This window comes from Hevea brasiliensis, chromosome 5, assembly GCF_030052815.1.
Source record: "Hevea brasiliensis isolate MT/VB/25A 57/8 chromosome 5, ASM3005281v1, whole genome shotgun sequence".
Classification (NCBI taxonomy): domain Eukaryota; kingdom Viridiplantae; phylum Streptophyta; class Magnoliopsida; order Malpighiales; family Euphorbiaceae; genus Hevea; species Hevea brasiliensis.
The window spans coordinates 710,270-733,265 of record NC_079497.1 but is presented as its reverse complement, the minus strand read 5'-3'; the positions used below and the strand labels follow the sequence as shown (position 1 = coordinate 733,265).

The 22,996-nt window shown below is 39.8% G+C and overlaps 1 protein-coding gene across 1 annotated transcript; it reads left to right on the top strand.

The window, feature by feature from the left end:
• The first annotated feature begins 3,683 nt into the window (after positions 1 to 3,683).
• Positions 3,684 to 22,973, top strand: LOC131180027 (uncharacterized). Its single transcript, XM_058147612.1, has 4 exons — positions 3,684 to 4,011; positions 18,408 to 19,077; positions 19,125 to 19,980; positions 21,819 to 22,973. The coding sequence occupies exons 1-4, from the start codon at positions 3,684 to 3,686 to the stop codon at positions 22,941 to 22,943; spliced, it is 2,979 nt and encodes a 992-aa protein (XP_058003595.1). The 3' UTR covers positions 22,944 to 22,973.
• Positions 22,974 to 22,996: the final 23 nt, after the last annotated feature.

Sequence of the window (22,996 nt, the reverse complement as noted above, 5' to 3'; positions counted from 1 at the left end):
AATTTTTTAAAAAGTTAAATGATTTATTTTTATAAGTCATTTTATAAGGTTTAACTTTTATATATATATATATATATCCTCTTACACCAATGCTGAGTGTTTATTTCATAGTTTAATAATAATAACTAAAAATAAATTAAAATTGAGATTTAAATTATGATAATAATTATTTAAAAAAAAACAATTAAAAAAAATTGAAATGCACCTATAAACTGTTAACATGTAGGTTACTAATTATGTGATCATTGGATTAGCAGGCTGCAGCTTATAGGTTACTGTAACACCCCAAAATTTTATTAATTATGAGTATTTTTGATATTTAAATTTTATTTAAATTTTAGGAATTTTTCGGATTTTAAAAAAATCGGGTTCGATTTTCCGAAAATATAAACTTTGATGATTTTTAAAAATTAATTTAAAGACCACGTGGCAAAACTAAAAATATATTTGGAGTCTACGTATTTTTCTGAATTTTCTGGAATTTTTTCGGAATTTTTGGACCTCGCTTTCTCCGAGGCAGTAAAAATTCAAAATTTTGTATTTCGAATCGAACCGGCCGAATCGAACCGGACCGATCGGACCGGTCGAATCGAACCGGCTCCCTTTCCTTTTTCTTCTCCCGCGCGCGTCTCTCTCTTTTCTCTTTCTTTCTCTCTCCTCCTCCTCGCGCGTCGCTCCAGTTTCTCCGGCCAAATCCGGCCGATCCGGCCACCGATTGGACCGGGTCTTATGTCTAAAATCATCTACTCGGCGAGAGCTTTCCATAGACACCAAGAACGCCGAAATCCATCGAGCGGTTTGTCCGATTTTTGCTCGGGAAGATTTTAGCCCATTTCGACTTTTGGGCTAGATTTCAAAAACCGTGAATCCCACGAAAACCGAGGCTACCAGCACGCTCCACTGACGAGAGCTTCATGGGATATTAATTTCAAAATTTTCCGACAACGTTTTGGTGGGTCCCACGGAACTTCGCAGTTGTTTTTCCGAGCATTAAATGAGCTTAGAAAATTCTGAAAATTTATGTACTAACCCCGTGTTATGGGCTTCGTGTAGGTATTCTCAACGCGGAAATTCGATAGTTGACCGTTCATAAATTCGGCATGCACTGCACTGGAAAAGTCTCCGAATTGGGCCGAGATTTTGCCTACCCCCCCATTGTCAGACGTCCCGAGAGCGTCCCCGAGGTCGGAATCGGCAAAGGTAAACCCAACCTTGTTTTTCGTAATTTTCTAGTGCTTAAATAGGATTAAAAATCCGTAAAATATTCGTGGTAGCTTAGAAAATTACGATTCTTTTGCAATAGCTTAGTAATATTGCTAAGGACCGCGGGCAAAATTTTATAATTTTTAGAGCTTGTTTGGGCGCTTTTGCAAAAATGATCAATAATAAGGACTAAATTGAAATTTTGCGTATTGTGATGGATAATTGATTTGATGGGCCCAGGAGGGGCTGTGTGATATGATTGAACTGTTGATATATGGATTGTGAATATAGAAGTGCTTTTTAGCCATTTTGCATGTTGGTTAGTTACTAGGTATATGGGATAATCTGACGGATTTTCTTCACGACTTAGGAAGTAATTGTTATTTTTCTTGGTTTGTATTTAGTCAGATTGTATTATTTATATGTATTGTAATTGTCAGGTGAGCCGATGCCTTTCTTCCTCCGCCACCGCCACAAGTAATTTGTCGTAAAGTCTGTGAGTAAAATATTAATTTTAATTATAATTTCGATATTATTATTAGTTCAGAATTCCCATGCATCACTTATATGCATATATTTATGTATTTAAACTCTAGGCAAGAGTTATGTTGCATTCATAATCATAATGTGCCATGAGTGTTGTTGTGGTAATTTGGAGCAGCAGGCGTGCGCGTTAGCGTGCGTGTGATGTGGTGTGGACTATGGATAGGACGGGGTAGTCACGCTTGAGTTCTTCTGGGACCCGTTCCTTCGAGGGGTAGTCACGCTTGAGTTCTTCGCTGGGACCCTCGATTTGGTTTATTAAGCGAAAGTCCGGCTTGAGTTCTTCGCTGGCACCAGGTTGGATTTAAGAGAGCTGTACAGGGGATCAGCTCCCAATATATTATGATTGATGCTACAGGGTGCGTGAGTGCTCCAAATTACCTTTTTGATGCTATGATGTGAATATGATGTTAATGTTGCATTTCACTCTACAGGTTGCATTAGTTTCAGATAGTTATAGAGATTATAGTTAAGATTGATATTTTACTCTCTGAGTCGAACGCTCACTCCTGTTCAAAAATTTTTACAGGCCACAGGAGGATATTTTATTCTGGGTTAACCTGCTTTTATCCTTCGCAGGTTGTTTATCCATGTTTGTGTAATTTTAATTACTCCTAGAATTTCCGCATGTGTTAGCAGTATTTATTTGAATTTGGTCTGTAATATTTTTATCATGTTGGACCTGTAAACTTAAATATGTTATGCATGTTGATGGATTGGATGAGGGAGCTGAGCTCCCATTTATTTTATGTTGATGAGTATGTGGAGGGTGAGCTGAGCTCCCCAATTGAGTATTTATTGTGTTTACAGGTCGGGTGAGTCAAAAACTCCCCGTTGGAAAGTCCATTTTATGTCCGGACTCTGTCCGTTTGTTTTCTTGAATTTGGGCCCAATGGGCCTTAGAATTGGGTAAATGAACAGTTAAGGCTTACTACGGGCCTCGGGGGCTTTAGGCTGGCCCAGGTCCTAGTGCCGGTCCGGCCCATAGGTTGGGTCGTGACAAATGTGGTATCAGAGCTTAGGCTCCAGATTCTTAGGGAAAATTTGTCTAAGTGTTGGGAAAAGTCTACTAGGAGTCACATGCGGAAAATTAGGGTCCACATTCGTCTTGCATTGTCGTCTTTGCTTCTAGTTTCTGCTTCATATATTGTGTGTAAATATGAGTCTATAGAGCTATGTAATGTGCAGTTTTGAATTTTGTGGGCTAATGCTGCTGAATTTCAGGAAAATGCGTAGAAGCAGGAGAGCTGCCACTGCACCAGAACCAAATGTGCCTGACGAGGTGTCAGCACAGGATGAGGCACCTGCCCCAAGGAGGCGGGGTAGGAGGCCTAGAGCTGCTCAAGTAGAGGAGCAGCCACCCCCAGTACAGGATCAGTCCTTTATGGCACAGGGTTCCATGGACCCAATGGCAGCTACCCTAGCTGGGTTACAGAGAACTATCGACATGATGGCTCAATATATGGTCCGCCCCCCACTGCAGCAGCAGTTCACCGCACCAAGAGAAGAACCTTACAAACAGATTGTAAACTTCAATAAGTTGGTGCCTGGTATTTTTGATGTGTCAGATGACGCATATCGGTTTTAGATTCTCGCAGCGGGAGCAGAACTCTGATTGGTGATAGAAGATCGATAGAGTGTGTACAAAGATGTCATGGGGCCTATGCCTAGGCAATGGATGAATGACTACGTGTTACCGGATGGAGGGTTTGTCATGGGCTCGGTTGTAGAACTTTTCATCAATCGATTTGTGCGTAAAGCTACAGAGATCGTAAAGCAGTGGGCTTTGAGGCCTTAAGACAGAATGGCGATGCAGAGATGAATATGCTCTGAGTTTCGAATAGAGCACATATGCCCCTACAGCTGTTGCTACAGAAACTATGAAAGTGAAGAGGTTCTTAAAGGGGCTGGACAGGAGGTATGCGAACCTGGCCATGATGTCTGATCAGTCTTTTGACGTGGTGGTTGACCGAGCCAGACAGATAGAGATCAGTTACGCTGCGGATGACAGCGGAAGAGCAAAGAAGAACAAAGCAGAAGGTTCCTCAGGTGTCCCTCCCATGGGTACTCAGGACAGTGGTGGCCAGAGTAATTACAGAGGAAAGAGTAGAAATAAGAAAAGTGGATTTAGGCATAAACCTCGAGGATTCAGACCAGGGTACGGATCCAGCAGTGGTCAGAGTTCAGGGTACAGTAGTTCTGGGTCTGGATCAGGATCCTCTTTGGCACCTTGTGCACAATGTGGAAGAGGGCATTCAGGACCTTGTTTGATGGGATCAGGAGTGTGCTTCAGGTGTGGCCAACCAGGTCACTTTGCTAGGGAATGCCCCGTTTTCAGTGAGCCACAGATGGGGTCACAGGGTTACATGCCAACGTTCCTCGCCCGGTATGTATCCGGTGCTTCCCACATGGCGGCGATCGATTCGGTGCCAGGCGAGGACAAGGGGCGTGGATATGGAGGCGGATCAGAGGTAAGAGTCGATGTGGTTACGCCACTCGGGGTAGGGTCAAGCTCGGGTTTTCACCCCGACCCACCAGATGCTCGAGCCTCAAACGCAGCTTGTGGCGGTATTCTTCAGTACATTCTTATGAGGCTCGTGTTTTAATAGATCCGGTGCTACGCACTCATTTGTCTCCCTGTATTTGCCATGAGATTGGGTAGAAACCACCGCCACTTTAGAATGCCCTTTGTCTGTAGCTACCCCACTTAGTGACAACATAGAGGTAGATATGGTTTTTCCGGTAGCCCAAGAGTAGTGGATGGAAAGATCCTCCCAGCAGACTTGGTTCCTTTACCAGTAATGGATTTTGATGTAATTTTGGGGATGGATTGGTTGGCAACTCATTACGCCACCTTAGACTGCAGGAACAAAAAGGTGTACTTCCACATACCTGGTGTGGAAGAGTTTAGCTTTGATGGTGACAGGAGCGTAGCTCCATATAACTTGGTCGGCAATTAGTGCTAGGAAAATGTTGAGGCGTGGATGCCAAGGGTATTTGGCATTGGTGAGAGATACATCCGTAGAAAGGTGTCAGCATGGAAAATGTTCCTGTTGTCAGAGAATATATGGATGTCTTCCCAGAGGAGCTTCCAGGGTTGCCACCAGGAAGGGAAATAGAGTTTTGCATCGATGTTGTGCCGGGTACAAACCCCATTTCAATGCCACCTTACAGGATGGCACCAGCAGAACTGAAAGAGCTGAAGGAGCAACTACAGGAGCTTTTGGACAAGGGTTTCATACGTCCGAGCACTTCACCCTGGGGTGCTCCTGTTCTATTCGTGAGAAAGAAGGATGGGTCGTTGAGGTTGTGTATTGACTATAGACAGCTGAACAAAGTGACTGTGAAGAACAAGTATCCACTTCCTCGGATCGATGATCTATTTGATCAGCTCCAAGGGGCTAGATTCTTTTCCAAGATAGACCTGCGATCAGGCTACCATCAGTTGAGAATCAGGGATGAGGACGTGTCCAAAACGGCTTTCAGGACAAGGTATGGTCATTATGAGTTCTTGGTGATGTCTTTTGGACTCACTAATGCACCAGCAGCCTTCATGGACTTGATGAACAGGGTGTTCAAGCCATTTTTGGACCGTTTTGTCATCGTATTCATTGATGACATTCTGGTATACTCTCGGACCGAGGAAGAACACGTGTGGCACTTGAGAAAAGTGTTGCAGACTTTGAGGGAGCACCAGCTATATGCCAAATTTTCAAAATGTGAATTTTGGCTAGAAAGCATCTCATTCTTGGGACATGTGGTTTCTAGTGATGGCATTCAAGTGGATCCCAAGAAAATTGAAGTCAGAATCGATTGGCTTAGGCCTACAACAGTCACTGAGGTGCGAAGTTTTCTGGGTTTAGCTGGCTACTACAGGCGTTTTGTGCAAGATTTCTCCAGGATAGCGGCTCCCCTAACTAAATTGACTAGGAAGAATGTTCCATTCATTTGGACAGATGACTGTGAGGAGAGTTTCCAGAAGCTCAAGGAGTGTCTAACCACTGCCCCTGTGTTGACACTACCTGTGAGTGGTGAAGGATACACCGTGTATTGTGACGCCTCCAGAGTTGGCCTAGGGTGTGTTTTGATGCAGAATGGAAAGGTAGTGGCTTATGCTTCAAGGCAGCTGAAGAGGCATGAGCAGAACTACCCCACCCATGATTTGGAAATGGCGGCTGTAGTCTTTGCACTAAAAATCTGGAGACACTACCTGTATGGTGAAGTGTGCGAGATATACACCGACCACAAGAGTTTGAAGTACATCTTCCAACAGAGGGTTTAAATTTGAGACAGAGGAGATGGATGGAGCTTACGAAGACTATGATTGCACCATCCAGTACCACCCTGGGAAGGCCAATGTTGTAGCAGATGCTTTGAGCAGAAAATCTTCTGGTAGTTTGGCGCACATTTCAGCAGAAAAGAGACCACTGATTCAGGAGGTACATGAGTTGATGGATCAAGGTTTAATCCTAGATCTTTCAGATGAGGGGGTATTGTTGGCTCACTTTTCAGTGAGGCCAGACTTGAGGGACAGAGTTAGAGTTTCCCAGCACAGAGACCAACAATTGATGAAGATCGTAGAAAAAGTACAGCAAGGTGAAGGTGGTGAGTTTGGATTTGCCAATGATGGCGCCCTAGTGCAAGGTTCTAGAATATGTGTGCCCGATGTGGACAATCTCAGGAATGAAATCATGCAAGAGGCACACTACACACTGTACAGTATCCACCCAGGTTCCACCAAGATGTACCATGATGTGAAAGATAGCTATTGGTGGAATGGCATGAAGAGAGACATAGCAGACTTTGTGTCCAAGTGCTTGACTTGTCAGAAGGTGAAGTTTGAACACCAGAGACCGTCAGGGAAGCTGCAAGAGCTCCCTATCCCAGAATGGAAGTGGGAAATGATCACTATGGATTTTGTGACTGGGTTGCCTCGTACCACGCGAGGATATGATTCGATATGGGTAATTGTGGACCGCTTGACCAAATCAGCTCACTTCTTACCTGTAAAGACTACATACTCTGTGGCACAGTATGCCCGGCTCTACATTCGAGAAATAGTCAGATTGCATGGAATTCCGGCTTCCATAATATCTGATAGAGGGCCCCAGTTCACTTCTCGGTTTTGGAGAAAGTTGCAGGAGGCACTTGGCACACAGTTGAACTTCAGTACGGCTTTCCACCCTCAGACAGACGGGCAGTCCGAAAGGACAATCCAAACACTGGAAGACATGCTCCGCATGAGTGTCTTGGATTTTGGAGGTCAATGGGATGAGCAGCTAGCTTTGGTGGAGTTTGCCTACAACAACAGTTATCACTCCAGCATAGGGATGGCACCCTATGAGGCACTATATGGAAGAAAGTGTAGGTCTCCTCTGTGTTGGACAGAAATGGGGGAAGCGAAGGTGCATGATGTAGACCTAGTGCAGTACACTTCAGAGGTAGTTCCTTTAATCAGGGAACGACTGAAGACAGCTTTCAGCAGACAGAAGAGTTATGCAGACCCCAGACGGAGGGATGTGGAGTTTGTAGTGGGCGACTATGTATTCCTGAAGGTTTCTCCAATGAAGGGAGTCATGAGATTTGGAAAGAAGGGCAAGTTGCCACCTCGGTATATTGGACCTTTTGAGGTTACTGATAGAGTTGGAGCAGTTGCCTACCGGTTGGAGCTACCACCCAACCTTTCTCACGTTCATCCCGTGTTTCACATCTCCATGCTCAGGAAATACATTCCCGATCCTTCTCATGTCTTTGCAGGATGTGATAGAGCTAAAGAGAACTTGACATTTGAGGAGCAGCCTGTAGCCATAGTGGACTACCAAGTGAGACAGCTGAGATCCAAACAGATCCCTATGGTCAAGGTTTTGTGGAGGAGTCAATCAGTGGAAGAGTGCACTGAGTCGAGCGGGACATGCGTAGCAAGTACCCTTACTTGTTCAATGTATAATCATGTACTTTATTACGCCTTGTGTAAAAAAATTCGAGGGCGAATTTTTACGTAAGGGGGAAGAATGTAACACCCCAAAATTTTATTAATTATAAGTATTTTTGATATTTAAATTTTATTTAAATTTTAGGAATTTTGATTTTAAAAAATCGGGTTCGATTTTCGAAAATATAAACTATGATGATTTTTAAAAATTAATTTAAAGACCACGTGGCAAAACTAAAAATATATTTGGAGTCTACGTATTTTTCTGAATTTTCTGGAATTTTTTCGGAATTTTTGGACCTCGTTTTCGGTCCCGAGGCAGAGTAAAAATTCAAAATTTTGTATTTCGAATCGAACCGGCCGAATCGAACCGGACCGGACCGGTCGAATCGAACCGGCTCCCTTTCCTTTTTCTTCTCCCGCGCGCGTCTCTCTCTTTCCTCTTTCTTTTCTCTCTCCTCCTCTCCCCTGCGCGCGCGCGTCGCTCCAGTTTCTCCGGCCAAATCCGGCCGATCCGGCCACCGATTGGACCGGGTCTTGTGTCTAAAATCATCTACTCGGCGAGAGCTTTCCATAGACACCAAGAACGCCGAAATCCATCGAGCGGATTGTCCGATTTTTGCTCGGGAAGATTTTCGCCCATTTCGACTTTTGGGCTAGATTTCTCGAAAACCGTGAATCCCACGAGAAAACCGAGGCTACCAGCACGCTCCACTCGGCGAGCTTGGCGGGATATTAATTTCAAAATTTTCCGACAACGTTTTTGGTGGGTCCCACGGAACTTCGCGGTGTTTTTAGAGCATTAAATGAGCTTAGAAAATTCTGAAAAATTTATGTACTAACCCCCGTGTTATGGGCTTCGTGTAGGTATTCTCAATTCGCGGAAATTCGACAGTTGACCGGTCTGCGAAATTCGGCGAATGCACCGTTCAGGAAAAGTCTCCGAATTGGGCGAGATTTTGCCTACCCCATTGTCGACGTCGGCGCGTCCGAGGTCGGAATCGGCAAAGGTAAACCGAACCTTGTTTTTCGTAATTTTCTAGTGCTTAAATAGGATTAAAAATCTGTAAAATATTCGTGGTAGCTCAGAAAATTATGATTCTTTTTGCAATAGTTTAGTAATATTGCTAAGGACAGCGGGGCAAAGTTTTATAATTTTTAGAGTTTGTTTGGGCAGTTTTTGCAAGAATGATCAATTATAAGGACTAAATTGAAATTTTGCGTATTATGATGGATAATTGATTTGATGGGCGGGAGGGGCTGTGTGATATGATTGAACTGTTGATATATGGATTGTGAATATAGAAGTGCGTTTTTAGCCCTTTTGCGAGTTGGGTAGGTCCTAGGTATAGGGAGACTCTGCGGATTTTCGCACGACTTAGGGCGTAATTGGTCTTTTCTTTGTTTGTATTGAGTCGATTGTATTAATTAGATGTAATGTAATTGTCGTGAGCCGGACAGACCTTCTTCCTCCGCCACCGCCACGGTAATTTGTCGTCAAGTCCGTGAGTAAAATATTAATTTTAATTATAATTTCGATATTATTATATGTTGACGGCAAGATGCCCATGCATCACTTATATGAATATATTTATGTAGTTAAACTCTAGGCACGATTTATGTTGCATTCATAACTGTTAATGTGCCATGAGTGTTGTTGTGGTAATTTGGAGCAGTGTGCGTGCGTTAGCGTGCGTGTGATGTGGTGTGGACTATGGATAGGACGGGGTCGTCACGGCTTGAGTTCTTCATTGGGACGTTCCTTCGAGGGGTAGTCACGGCTTGAGTTCTTATTTGGGACCCTCGATTTGGTTTATTGCGAAAGTCCGGCTTGAGTTCTTCGCTGGCACCAGGTTGGATTTAAGAGAGCTGTACAGGGGATCAGCTCCCAATATATTATGATTGATGCTACAGGGTGCGTGAGTGCTCCAAATTACCTTTTTGATGCTATGATGTGAATATGATGTTAATGTTGCATTTCACTCTACAGGTTGCATTAGTTTCAGATAGTTATAGAGATTATAGTTAAGATTGATATTTTACTCTCTGAGTCGAACGCTCACTCCTGTTCAAAAATTTTTACAGGCCACAGGAGGATATTTTATTCTGGGTTAACCTGCTTTTATCCTTCGCAGGTTGTTTATCCATGTTTGTGTAATTTTAATTACTCCTAGAATTTCCGCATGTGTTAGCAGTATTTATTTGACTTTGGTCTGTAATATTTTTATCATGTTGGACCTGTAAACTTAAATATGTTATGCATGTTGATGGATTGGATGAGGGAGCTGAGCTCCCATTTATTTTATGTTGATGAGTATGTGGAGGGTGAGCTGAGCTCCCCAATTGAGTATTTATTGTGTTTACAGGTCGGGTGAGTCAAAAACTCCCCGTTGGAAAGTCCATTTTATGGCCGGACTCTGTCCGTTTGGTTTCTTGAATTTGGGCCCAATGGGCCTTAGAATTGGGTAAATGAACAGTTAAGGCTTACTACGGGCCTCGGGGGCTTTAGGCTGGCCCAGGTCCTAGTGCCGGTCCGGCCCATAGGTTGGGTCGTGACAGTTACTGTACCTATAAACATGGAATATCATATGCTACCAGTTGGCCATGTTCATAACGCTCCTTGGGATTCGTAGATAGAGATCATCTGATCTATATATATAAGGGGATTGAGCATGGATTATTCTTTAGGATATAGAGATTAATTAGTGGGGTCTCCTACTGACTACAAGAAAGCAAAGCATTATTCTCCATGACCATGGTTTCCCACTCTCGCAAATTGGAGGTTGCACATTAAGGAAGTGATATAGAATTTGTCTTTTACTATTCAGAGTTTTACATCATCTGCATTGGTAAATCTTGAGTCCGCCTGTAAATATGAACTTGTCAAAATACATATGATTTCTAAAATATAAATCGAGTAAATTTTGCTGGAGAAGATGCCAATTTCACCTATAAAGTTAAGTGCGAAATATAATCAGTAGATATCGATCATAGTTATTGTGCTCGATCGATGCTTCTTATATGTATATATTGAAAAGAATGCGTTGTATTGTATGTAGGATGTAGCATAGGCTAGCATGAATGACGAATGGGTTCCCAATGGATATCCGATGGAGAGGTGAGTCCCCCAGTGGCCAAATTAGACTAGGGAAACTGTCTTTCCATGAAATATGACATATTATTCCAAGTCTAGATATCAAAGTTTTCAACTGCATCGCATTATGTATGGCCAGCCCTTACCACTTAATTTAGGTACTGTAAAAGGACTTGCTAACCAAGTTATAGCTATGGCAACTTAAATAGATACCCACTGCATTATAATAAATTAAAGTTCTTTTATCTAATTTTCTTTTAAATATTAAATTTTATCATTGATATTCTCCTCTTACATGAGGACCCAACATATACATATATATATATATATTTTTTTTTTTTTTCCTTAATCAGAGAAATATTTCAAAGGTTATCTAGACTAATGAATTTTAATATGGACTATGTACATGAATATAATTTTTATTCCATGTGTTTATTTAAAAAATAAAGTATTATATATATATATATATATATATATATGAAATGGAATTTTAGTTAAAATAATATTAATTATTTATATAATTTTAGAATTCTTTGTAAAGCTATGAGAAATTACATAATTAAGTGGCTTAGCCAAGGGCACATTTTTAAGGAGGGAGGATCCTTCTGTTTAATGGCTAATTATTACAGATAAAATGCATCATATCCTATTTGTTTCCTTCTCTTTTCATTAAAAAGCGACGAGTGTTTTTAGATAGTTAACCTTCCTATATATATATTATTACAAAAAGGAATTAATTAATGAATTTTACTATATTTTTTATTAATCATGATGTATTCCAGTTCTGATAATTAAATAGATAAATAAAATGGGAGGAAAGGCACTGGATTTGTCATTCAAAGAGACAAAACATAGTCACATGATGGATTCCTAAACCCATTGTCCTCCTCCTATCCTTAAGTGTTTGGATTTTTTTCTTTTTCTTTTCCAAGTATGCGTTTGGATTGGATTATTATAATTGTTCTCAACTTTCTCATTTTCTTTTTTGACCATGAAATTTTTATTTAAAGTTAAGCTTTCCATTGCTATTCAACCTTGTCATCATAATTACATTTGCTAAGTACATATCGATTTCTACATTGTGTAAACATCATATTAATTTATATTTTTTGATGACAACTTTTAAAATAGGGTTTAGTATTTGTTATCATTTTCTGTTGGAAAAAGAAAGAAAGAAAAAAAAAGAGAGTTAAACACTGAAGAGTGAAGACTCGAAGGAAGATTTCTGTGGAGGACAATGAAAAAAAAGAATTGCTGCTGATGAAGATGAAACTAGTTTTGGAATGAATGAGAGAGGCCTTCAATCAAGGCTTCAACTGCCCCACCTATCAGTTGAGCAGAAAGAAGATAGGCCCAGCCAAATCCCAAGCATTGGACCTCTATTCGATCAGCCTTGTGTGCTCCTATTATGTGGGCTTATGATGATTTTCTTTCAACTATTTCTTTATTAAATTAAATCAACTACATTGAATAAAAAATTGATTCATCGGCCACCTCGCCAATCTGTAGGAACTCACCGTGATGACCAGCAGTTGAGCTCCACCGGCAGTGGAAATCAACATCACATCTCAAACACATAAGAAATCTATGCTAAAATAATAGAATGGAATAAGATTTCAATCAAAAATAATTGTAAAATTAATCTTAATAGATTATAACAATCATAAATATAATATAAATCATAAATGTAAGATTCAACTATCACCCTAATAATGGATCTTGAATTTATAAACTTTCACAGATCTAGAAAGCGTACTTGATGCGAACCCTTCTTAAGTTTTACTTGAGTCATAATAGTAATTGAGAGAGACCCTTTAATTCAACAAACTGATTTCTGTCACGACCCAACCTATGGGCCGGACCGGCACTAGGACCTGGGCCAGCCTAAAGCCCCCGAGGCCCGTAGTAAGCCTAACTGTTCATTAACCCAACTCTAAGGCCCATTTGGGCCCAATATCAAGAAAACAAACGGACAGAGTCCGACCATAAAATGGACTTACCAACGGGGAGTTTTCGACTCACCCGACCTGTAAACACAATATATAGTCAATTGGGGAGCTCAGCTCACCCTCCACATACTCATCAACATAATAATAAATGGGAGCTCAGCTCCCTCATCCAATCCATCAAACATGCATAGCATATTAAGTTTACAGGTTCAAAAATAATAATTTAGTTTACAGACCCAAATCAAATAAACATTTCTAACACATGCGGAAATTCTAAGATTTAACAAGTTTATACAAACAGTAATAATTGACCTGCGAGGGAGAAAAGCAGGTTAACCAAAATAAAATCCTCCTGTAGCCTGAAAAAAATATTGAACAGGAGTGAGCGTTCGACTCAGAGAGTAAAATATCAATTTTAACCATAATCTCTATAACTATCTAGAACTAATGCACCCTGTAGAGTGAAATGTAACATCAACAACATTTTCACATCATAACATCAAAAAGGTAATTTGGAGCACTCACACACCCTGTAGTATCAATCATAACATATGGGAGCTGATCCTATCTGACTCTCTTAAATCCAACTTTGGTGCCTGAATTACTCAAGCTCGGACTTCCACTTAATAACCAAATCGAGGGTCCCAGCGAATTACTCAAGCCGTGACTACCCCTCGAAGGATCGGGTCCCAGCGAATTACTCAAGCCGTGATCGCCTGGATCATCCATAGTCCACACCATCACACGCACGCCAACGCACGCTGCCGCTCCAAATTACCACAACAACAACCATGGCACATCAACAGTTATGAATGCAACATAAATCGTGCCTAGAGTTTAACTACATAAATATATGCATATAAGTGATGCATGGGCATGCTTGAACATATAATAATATCGAAATTACAATTAAAATTAATATTCTACTCACAGACTTGACGATGGTCACTGAGGTGGCTGGGCGGAGGAAGAAGGCTGTCCCGGGTCACCTGACAATTATATTACAATTATTTAATACAATCTGACTCAATACAAACAAAGAAAAAGACCAATTACGTCCTAAGTCGTGCCGAAAATCCGGCAGAGTCTCCCCTATACCTAGGACCTACCCAACCTGCAAAAGAGCTCAAAACACACTTCTATATTCACAATCCATATGCCCACAACTCAATCACATCACACAGCCCCTCCTGGGCCCATCAAATCAGTCATCCATCACAATACGCAAAATTTCAATTTAGTCCTTATTATTGATCATTTTTGCAAAAACTGCCCAAACAAGCTCTAAAAATTATAAAACTTTGCCCCGCGGTCCTTAGCAATATTACTAAGCTATTGCAAAAAGAATCGTAATTTTCTAAGCTACCACGAATATTTTATGGATTTTTAATCCTATTTAAGTACTAGAAAATTACGAAAAAGCAAGGTTCGGGTTTACCTTTGCCGATTCCGACTTCAGGGACGCACTCGGGACGTCTGACAATGGGGGGCTAGCCAAAACCTCGGTCCAATTTGGAGACTTTTCCGGTAACGGGTCTGTCTGGCCCAAAATTTGCAGACCCGGTCAACTGTCGAATTTCCACGAATCGAGGATACCTACACGAAGCCCATAACACGGGGGTTAGTACATAAATTTTTCAGAATTTTCTAAGCTCATTTAATGCTCGGAAAAATACTGCGAAGTTTCGTGGGACCCACCGAAAAATGGTGTCGGAAAAATTCGAAATTTATGTCGTTACGAAGCTCTCGACGAGTGGAGCGTGCTGGTGGCCTCGGTTTTCTCGTGGGATTCACGGTTTTCGAGAAATCTAGCCTAAAAGTCGAAATGGGCTAAAATCTTCCCGAGCAAAAATCGGACAATCCGCTCGATGGATTTCGGTGTTCTTGGTGTCTATGGAAAGCTCTCGCCGAGTAGATGATTTTGGACACAAGACCCTGTCCAATTGGTGGCCGGATCGGCCGGATTTGGTAGGAAGTCGAGCGCCTTGCAGCGTTCGTGTGCGTTTTCCGGCCGTTTAGCGGCCGGCCATTTGGGAGGGTGGCGGTGGCCCCGGTTCTTTGGTGGGCGGTGGTGGCCGTGGGGTGGGTGGGGAGGAGAGAGAAACGAGAGAGAAAAGGGAGAGGGAACGACGCGCGCGGGGAAGAAAAAGGGAAGAAGGAAAAAGGCCGGTCCGATTCGACCGGTCCGATCCGGTCCGGTTTGATTTGGCGGGTTCGATTCAGAATATAAAATTTTAAATTTTTACTCTGCCTCGGGACCGAAAACGAGGTCCAAAAATTCTGAAAAATTCCAGAAAACTCAGAAAAATACGTAGACTCCAAATATATTTTTAGTTTTGCCATGTGGTCTTTAAATAAATTTTTAAAAATCATTAAAGTTTATATTTTCGAAAAATCGAACCCGATTTTTAAAATCCGAAAAATCTCAAAAAAATTCCTAAAATTTAAATAAAATTAAAATACCAAAAATGCTCATAAAATTTAAAATTTTGGGGTGTTACAATTTCTTTCTCTTTGACTCTTTTTAATTTACACATTCTTCTTAATCTACATACAAGACTTTAGCGACGGAAGATTTTCTTGAGATGACCCTAATATCTCTGACTTTATGAAAGATAATGTGTGTAATATTATGGGTAGAGAGAGGACTAGCTTATATATATATATCAAAGACTTAATATGATATGTCCATCAAGTATCCTTATACAATTAAAATTATGATTTATTTTAATTAGGGTAATCATTGTACAATTAGGATTTATATTAATTAAAATAAATATCAATTAATATTTGGTAACATTAAAGGAATTGATTTTGGTTCATATGTAATATTAATTACTTGACAAAATCTTACATTTTCCCACTTGGCATAATAATTAAGTGATGTAAATTTTAATAACATAAACATTAAGCGCGTATAAAATAAACAAATCATTTTTATAATGTACTTCATAATTACTTTCCTATAACAAATTACTAAGTATGGGTTATGGCGGTTGTACATTATTTAATGTGAAAACCCATATACAATTATTATTTATTATTATTTTATTTTAATTAGTTAACAATAATTCAATATATTTATAAAAAAAATATATATACTTTTATTTGATGGTCTGCTTATTTATTTTTAGATATATATATATTATTTTTGAAATTAAATATATATCTGCAATTTGAACAACCCAGTTCAATAATAACTCTTAGCCCATTCTACACCTAATAGAACTCTTGAAATATATATATACCCTAATAATCTCTTCTGCTAAATTTTACTCTCAAAACCTATTTGTCACCTCCTTTTCTATCAAATACTCTCAACAGAGAATCCTTAAATTTTTACTTCTCTATTCATCACATTCGATTTTGTTTTCAAGGTAAGAATTCTCATTCCTTATTCAATAATTGGTGAATTTAATTTTATTTTATTTTCTTGATCTGTTACAACTACTCTAAAAAAAAAAAATTTATTTTCGATCATTAATATTAAATTGGATTGATCATAATTATTATTAGATAATAATTAATTATTATATATATATATATATTTGTTTTTGGAAGCGTCCCTGTTCACATAACAATTGTCGCGTCCCGTCTGCGTCCCTGTTCATATATATATATATATATATATATATATATATATATATATTTGTTTTTGGAAGCATCCCTGTTCACATAACAATTGTCGCGTCCCGTCTGCGTCCCTGTTCATATATATATATATATATATATATATATATATATATATATATATATATATATATATATATATATATATATATATATATATATATATATTTGTTTTTGGAAGCGCTGCGTCCCGTCCGTATCCCTGTTCATATATATATATATATATATATATATATATATATATATATATAAAAGTTATTTTATTTTATTATTATTTAATATTTTTATTTTATATTTTGGATATGTAGGAGATTCAAATATTCAGTCAGTCAGTTGAAATTGTCTCTCTTTCATTGAAAATAACTATTGTCTTGGAGGTTCCAGGTGAGTGGTAATTATAGTACATGGCATCGTTTTTGTCCCTTTTAAAATTTCTTAGCATTAAGTTTGTTATTAAATGAAATTTTAAATCAATATTTTAACAATGATTTTATATGTGATTTTCTATAGTTTTATTTTATTATTAAATTTTATTTCGATTTTGATTAAATAATTGATTTTGCCAACTATCTCTGCATTAGACCCATTAGGATTCTGGGAACAGGCCTTTAATGTATTTATATTGATTGATATTTGACTATAAAATTTACCGATGTGTTACTGAATTTATTTGAGATTGATTTGATTTTATTGAATTGATTTGAGATTGATTTGATTTTATTGAATTGATTTGAGATTGATTTGATTTATTTGACTCTCTGAAATTATTGAAATACACTATTGGAATTGCACTATCAGTTATTATTTGATATCTGAAATTTTTTATTGATTTTGATTGATTTGTACAAATTGATTTTCTGTTTTGAATTGGTACCTGTGCCCAGTATCTGTTTCTGTTATCTGGCCCCGCCGTGTGGACTATCACGGTATTAGGTTGCATTGTTGAGTCATGCATCATTGCAGTTTATGGTTGCATTAGTATCATATGCATTGATATCTGTGAAGGAGGAGGAAAGTATCTGATATCTGGTAGCGCGCTTACCATCTGACCTTTGGTGATGTGGGGTATCATCACCCTGGTGCACTGTACCATAAAAATTTTTATTGAATGAATTTATTTTATATATATGTTTTATGAAATTATTTTATTAATGATTTTGACAGCATGAGCATGATTTTTATTGAATAGAAAATTTATTGTGAAATTAATCAAGCGTCTGCCTGTTCCTATTCCGTGGTGTGCTATAATTATCATTCACTGAGCATCTAGCTCAAACCACGTTTTCTCTGCATATCTGCATTTGGATCGGTAGAATTCGGTGATCCAAATATTGATCAATTTTACGGAGAGGGACAACTTTGATTTATTCTCATGGTATGCCCGAATTCGTGTTTTCTCGGGCTAATAATTAGTTTGGTTTATTGAACAGTTTAAGTTTTTATTGAAATCTGTAGAGACTCCGCAGTTTACCTATGGGATATTTATTATGTTTATTCAGCATTTTGTTTATTTGGATTTTGTCTATTTTTGGGATTAGTAAGTGACAATATATTCATTCAAGATACTCTGATAAGGCTTGCATGATTTAAGAATACTTAAATTATGCGCCGGTCACGGTTCAAAATTTTGGGTCGTGACAAAGTTGGTATCAGAGCTCGGTTGAGGTCTAGTAAACTTGCGGAGCATAGGATCCTTAACGTCTTTTCAGTTTATCATTGCTTCAGATATCTGCGTCCTTCGTACTTTTTTTAACCTATCCTAATTTGGCTCACATTTTCAAATTTAATGCTTGTTTATTAAAATGAATAGGTGCTTGGGTCTGTTAGACGTAAGAGGAGAACTAAGGCCAAGGGTCTTAATGGTGTAAACCTTGATCCAACAGGGGAGGTACCACCTCAAACTATTAATCAGACATCTGAACAGACGCCTATGGCTAAGACTGGGGCACAACCATTCCAATTAGCTACTGCAGCTCAAGCACCTAGAAATTTGGTCAAGTTCTTGTGCATCTGGTCATGGATTACATGCGGTGAATCGTCTTTATTAATACTATAGCTGAGTACCTTACAACTCAACCACAACAACCAGTGGTTGGCTCTACTTTAGCACCAGCTCAGGATAGGGCTCGATTCCTTGACTCTACAGATTTTCTCAAGCTAAGACCAAAGGAGTTCACTGGAGAGGATGCATTAGCTGATCCCTTAGATTTTCTAGATGACATGGAGAGGTGTTATGACACTATGGGTTGCAGTAGTGCTAGGATGGTGATGTTGGCAGGAAATCAGCTTAAGGGAGTTGCTCGTGAGTGGTATATCTCTAAGAAGAATGGGAGACCTGAAGGTTCTATCCTCTGGCCTGAATTTCACTCTCTCTTCTTGGAGCGATTTCTCCCTCCTAGTGTTCAAGAGGCTAAGGCCTTGGAGTTTGAAACCTTGAAGCAAGGTAAAATGACAGTTACAGAGTATGAGATGAAGTTTACAAAATTATCCCGTTTTGGTAAACACTTGATTCCAAATGAGGAGAAGAAGGCTCGTAGGTTTGAAAGGGGCTTACGAGACAGGCTAATTGATCGTGTGGCTCCTTTACGACTACCTAAATATGAGGAGGTGGTTGATCGGGCTAGACAGATGGAGATGTATGATGATGAACGTTGGGCTCGCGGCAGTATAAGCGATTTAAGAAAGATAGTCAAGGTAATCAATTTAACAGAGGACGAGTCATCGTGGTTCTTATCGTGATAATAAGCGGGGTTCTCGGTCTGATTGGCAATAGGGCACATCAATCTGGAGTTGGTCAGGGACGTGAGCAGAGGACACATGCAGGGAATGCTCGGTATAACCAGATTAGCACTGAGCCTATTACCACTCTTTGTCATCATTGTGGTAAGCCACATAAGGGCACTTGTCATTGGGTCACTGGAGCATGCTTTGGTTGTGGACAGCTGGGACACCGTAGACAGGACTGTCCTACTAGTGAGACAACTCAGGGTGCTGGTCAAGCAACACATTCTGCTCCCTCTCAGGTTCAACCAGTTTCACAGTATAGTGGTAGAAATCAGGGTTTTGGTGGTCGTGGACATGGTGGTAGAGGTTCTGGTGGTAGAGGATTTGCTCAAACTCAGGGACAGACATCTGGTGGTAGAGGTCAAGCTAGAGTTTTTGCTTTGACTCAGCAGGATGCTCAGGCATCTAATGCAGTAGTGACAGGTACACTTCCTATTTGCTCATTTGATGCTAGAGTACTGTTTGATCCTGGTTCCAGTCATTCCTTTGTTTCTCCATACTTTTCCATGAGATTTAGTACACCACCTACTTTGTTAGAGTATCCTTTATCTGTATCAACACCTATGGGGGATGCAATAGACACTGATATGGTGTATAGGGGATGTATAGTTCACATTGGAGATAGGGAATTAGCTGCAGATCTTGTTTCTTTGGATATGTTTGAGTTTGATGTGATTTTAGGCATGGATTGGTTAGCCACTTATCACGTTTCATTGGATTGTCATAATAAAGTTGTACTCTTTAAAATTCCTGGGGAGGCAGAATTTCAATTTCAGGGAGATCGCAGTATGGCCTCTAGTAATCTTATCTCTGTAGTGAGTGCTAGACGATTATTGCGAAAGAGGTGTAAAGGATATCTAGCTTATGTTAGAGATGTTGGTAGAAGGTGCAGGTTTGGAGAAAGTTGCGATGGTTAAAGAGTTTCTGATGTGTTAACAGAAGATTTATCGGGTTTACCCCCAGAGAGAGATGTAGAGTTTGGTATAGACTTAGTTCCTGGAACAGAGCCCATATATATGCCAAATTATCGTATGGCACCCGCAGAACTTAAGGAGTTGAAGGAGCAACTACAGGACCTACTAGATAAGGGGTTTATTCGCCCTAGTGTTTCTCCCTGGGGTGCTCCTGTGTTATTGGTCCGGCAGAAGGATGGGTCTTTGAGAATGTGCATTGATTATAGGCAATTGAATAAGGTAACTGTGCGTAATAAGTATCCTCTTCCACGCATAGATGACCTGTTTGACCAACTTCAAGGTGCAAAGTATTTTTCCAAGATAGATCTTCGATCTGGGTATCATCAATTGAGGGTCAAGAAAGAAGACATACTTAAGACAGCCTTTAGGACTAGGTATGGACACTATGAATTTCTTGTAATGTCTTTTGGTCTTACCAATGCTCCGGCCGCTTTTATGGATCTCATGAACAGAGTTTTCAAGCCTTTCTTAGATCAATTTGTTATAGTATTCATCGATGACATTCTAGTGTACTCAAAGAGTAAGGAGGAGCATGAACAGCATTTGAGAATTGTCCTTCAGACCTTACGAGAACACAAGCTATATGCCAAGTTCTCAAAATGTGAGTTTTGGTTAGATAATGTGGCTTTCCTAGGCCATACAGTATCTAAGGATGGGGTGTGCGTTGATAAGAAGAAAGTTGAGGCAGTGCTTCATTGGCCTAGACCCACGACTGTGTCAGAGATTCGTAGTTTCTTGGGTTTAGCAGGGTATTATAGACGGTTTGTTCAAGATTTCTCTCGTATTGCAGCACCTTTAACTAAGTTGACACAAAAGAATGTGAAATTTCAGTGGTCTGAGGCTTGTGAAAAAAGTTTTCAGGAGCTTAAGACTCGTTTAACTCTGACACGATGTTAACCCTTCCATCTGGATCAGGGGGTTATGTAGTATATTGTGATGCTTCTAGGATTGGTTTAGGATGTGTTTTGATGCAGCATGGACGGGTTATTGCATATGCTTCTCGTCAGTTGAAAAGACACGAGCAGAATTATCCAACTCATGATTTGGAAATGGCTGCAGTAATTTTTGCTTTGAAAATCTGGAGGCACTATCTGTATGGTGAGACTTGTGAAATCTTCACTGACCACAAAAGTCTCAAATACATTTTTGACCAACGTGATCTTAATCTTAGGCAAAGGAGATGGGTAGAATTGTTAAAGGATTATGATTGCACCATACAGTATCATCCTGGAAAAGCTAATGTAGTGGCTGATGCTCTAAGCAGGAAGTCTTCTGGTAGTTTAGCCCATATATCTACCAAGATGAGGCCTTTGATTGGTAAATTACATGAGTTGCTAGATCAGGGAGTAGAGTTTGAAATCATAGCTGGATCATTCTTAGCACATTTTCGAGTTAGGCCTATCTTGATTGATCGAATTAAGGCGGCTCAAAAGAGGGATTCTCAGCTGTGTGAGATTATAAATAATATTCATCAAGGCCAAGCTCAAGGATTCATGTTGAATGATGATGGAGTTCTTCGTTATGGCACTAGACTTTGTGTCCCCAATGTTGATGAGTTGAGAAGAGAAATCATGGAGGAGGCACACCATTACCTTTACACAGTACACGAGTTCAACTAAGATGTACCGTGATTTAAGGGAACATTATTGGTGGGGTGGCATGAAGAGGATGTTGCGACTTTGTTGCTAAATGTTTGACTTGTCGGCGAGTTAAGGCGAACATCGAGACCATCTAGGTTACTTCAGCCATTGCCTATTCCCGAGTGGAAGTGGGAGCATATTGCCATGGACTTTGTTGTGGGTTTACCTAGTACACGAGGTGGTTACAATGCAATCTGGGTGATAGTGGACAGATTGACAAAATCTGCTCATTTCCTTCCTGTGAAGACTACATATGACTTTGCTAAACTTGCACAGTTGTATATAAATAAGATTGTTAGTCTTCATGGAGTTCCAGTTTCCATTGTCTCTGATCGTGGTACTCAGTTTACTTCTCGATTTTGGAAGAAATTCCAAGAAGCTTTAGGAACACGAGTAGACTTTAGTACTGCTTTTCACCCTCAGACGGATGGACAGTCAGAAAGGACCATACAGACATTAGAGGATATGCTTCGTGCGTGCGTTATGGATTTTGGTGGCTGTTGGGATCATCATTTGCCTTTAGTGGAGTTTGCTTACAATAACAGTTATCAGGCAAGTATAGAGATGGCTCCATATGAGGCATTATATGGTCGAAAGTGTAGGTCACCGGTTTGTTGGGAAGAAGTTGGAGAAAGAAGGCTTACTAGACCAGAGTTGATACAATTAACTTCAGAGAAGGTTCGACTAATTCGTGATCGACTTTTGACTGCTCAAAGTCGACAGAGAAGTTATGCTGATCCTAAGCGTAAAGATGTAGAATTTATGATTGGTGATCATGTATTTCTGAGAGTTTCCCCTATGAAAGGAATCATGAGGTTTGGGAAGAAAGGGAAGCTTAGCCCTCGTTTTGTTGGTCCATTTGAAATTTTGGAGAGAATTGGAGCAGTTGCTTACCGTTTAGCCCTTCCACCTGGTTTTGCACATGTACATCCAGTTTTTCATATTTCTATGCTTAGGAAGTATGTACCAGATCCATCTCATATTTTACAACCTCAAACCATGCAATTTAGGGATGATATGTCATATGAGGAGCAACCAGTAAAGATTTTAGATCGACAAATTAGGAAACTCCGATCTAAGAAAGTGGCTTTGGTCAAAGTCTTGTGGCATAATCACTCAAGTAGTGAGGCCACATGGGAGGCAGAATCTGAAATGCGAGCCAAATATCCTCATTTATTTGATTCTTCAGGTTAGAATTTTTGTCTATCCAAATTCGGGGACCGAATTTTTTTAAGGGGGGAAGTATG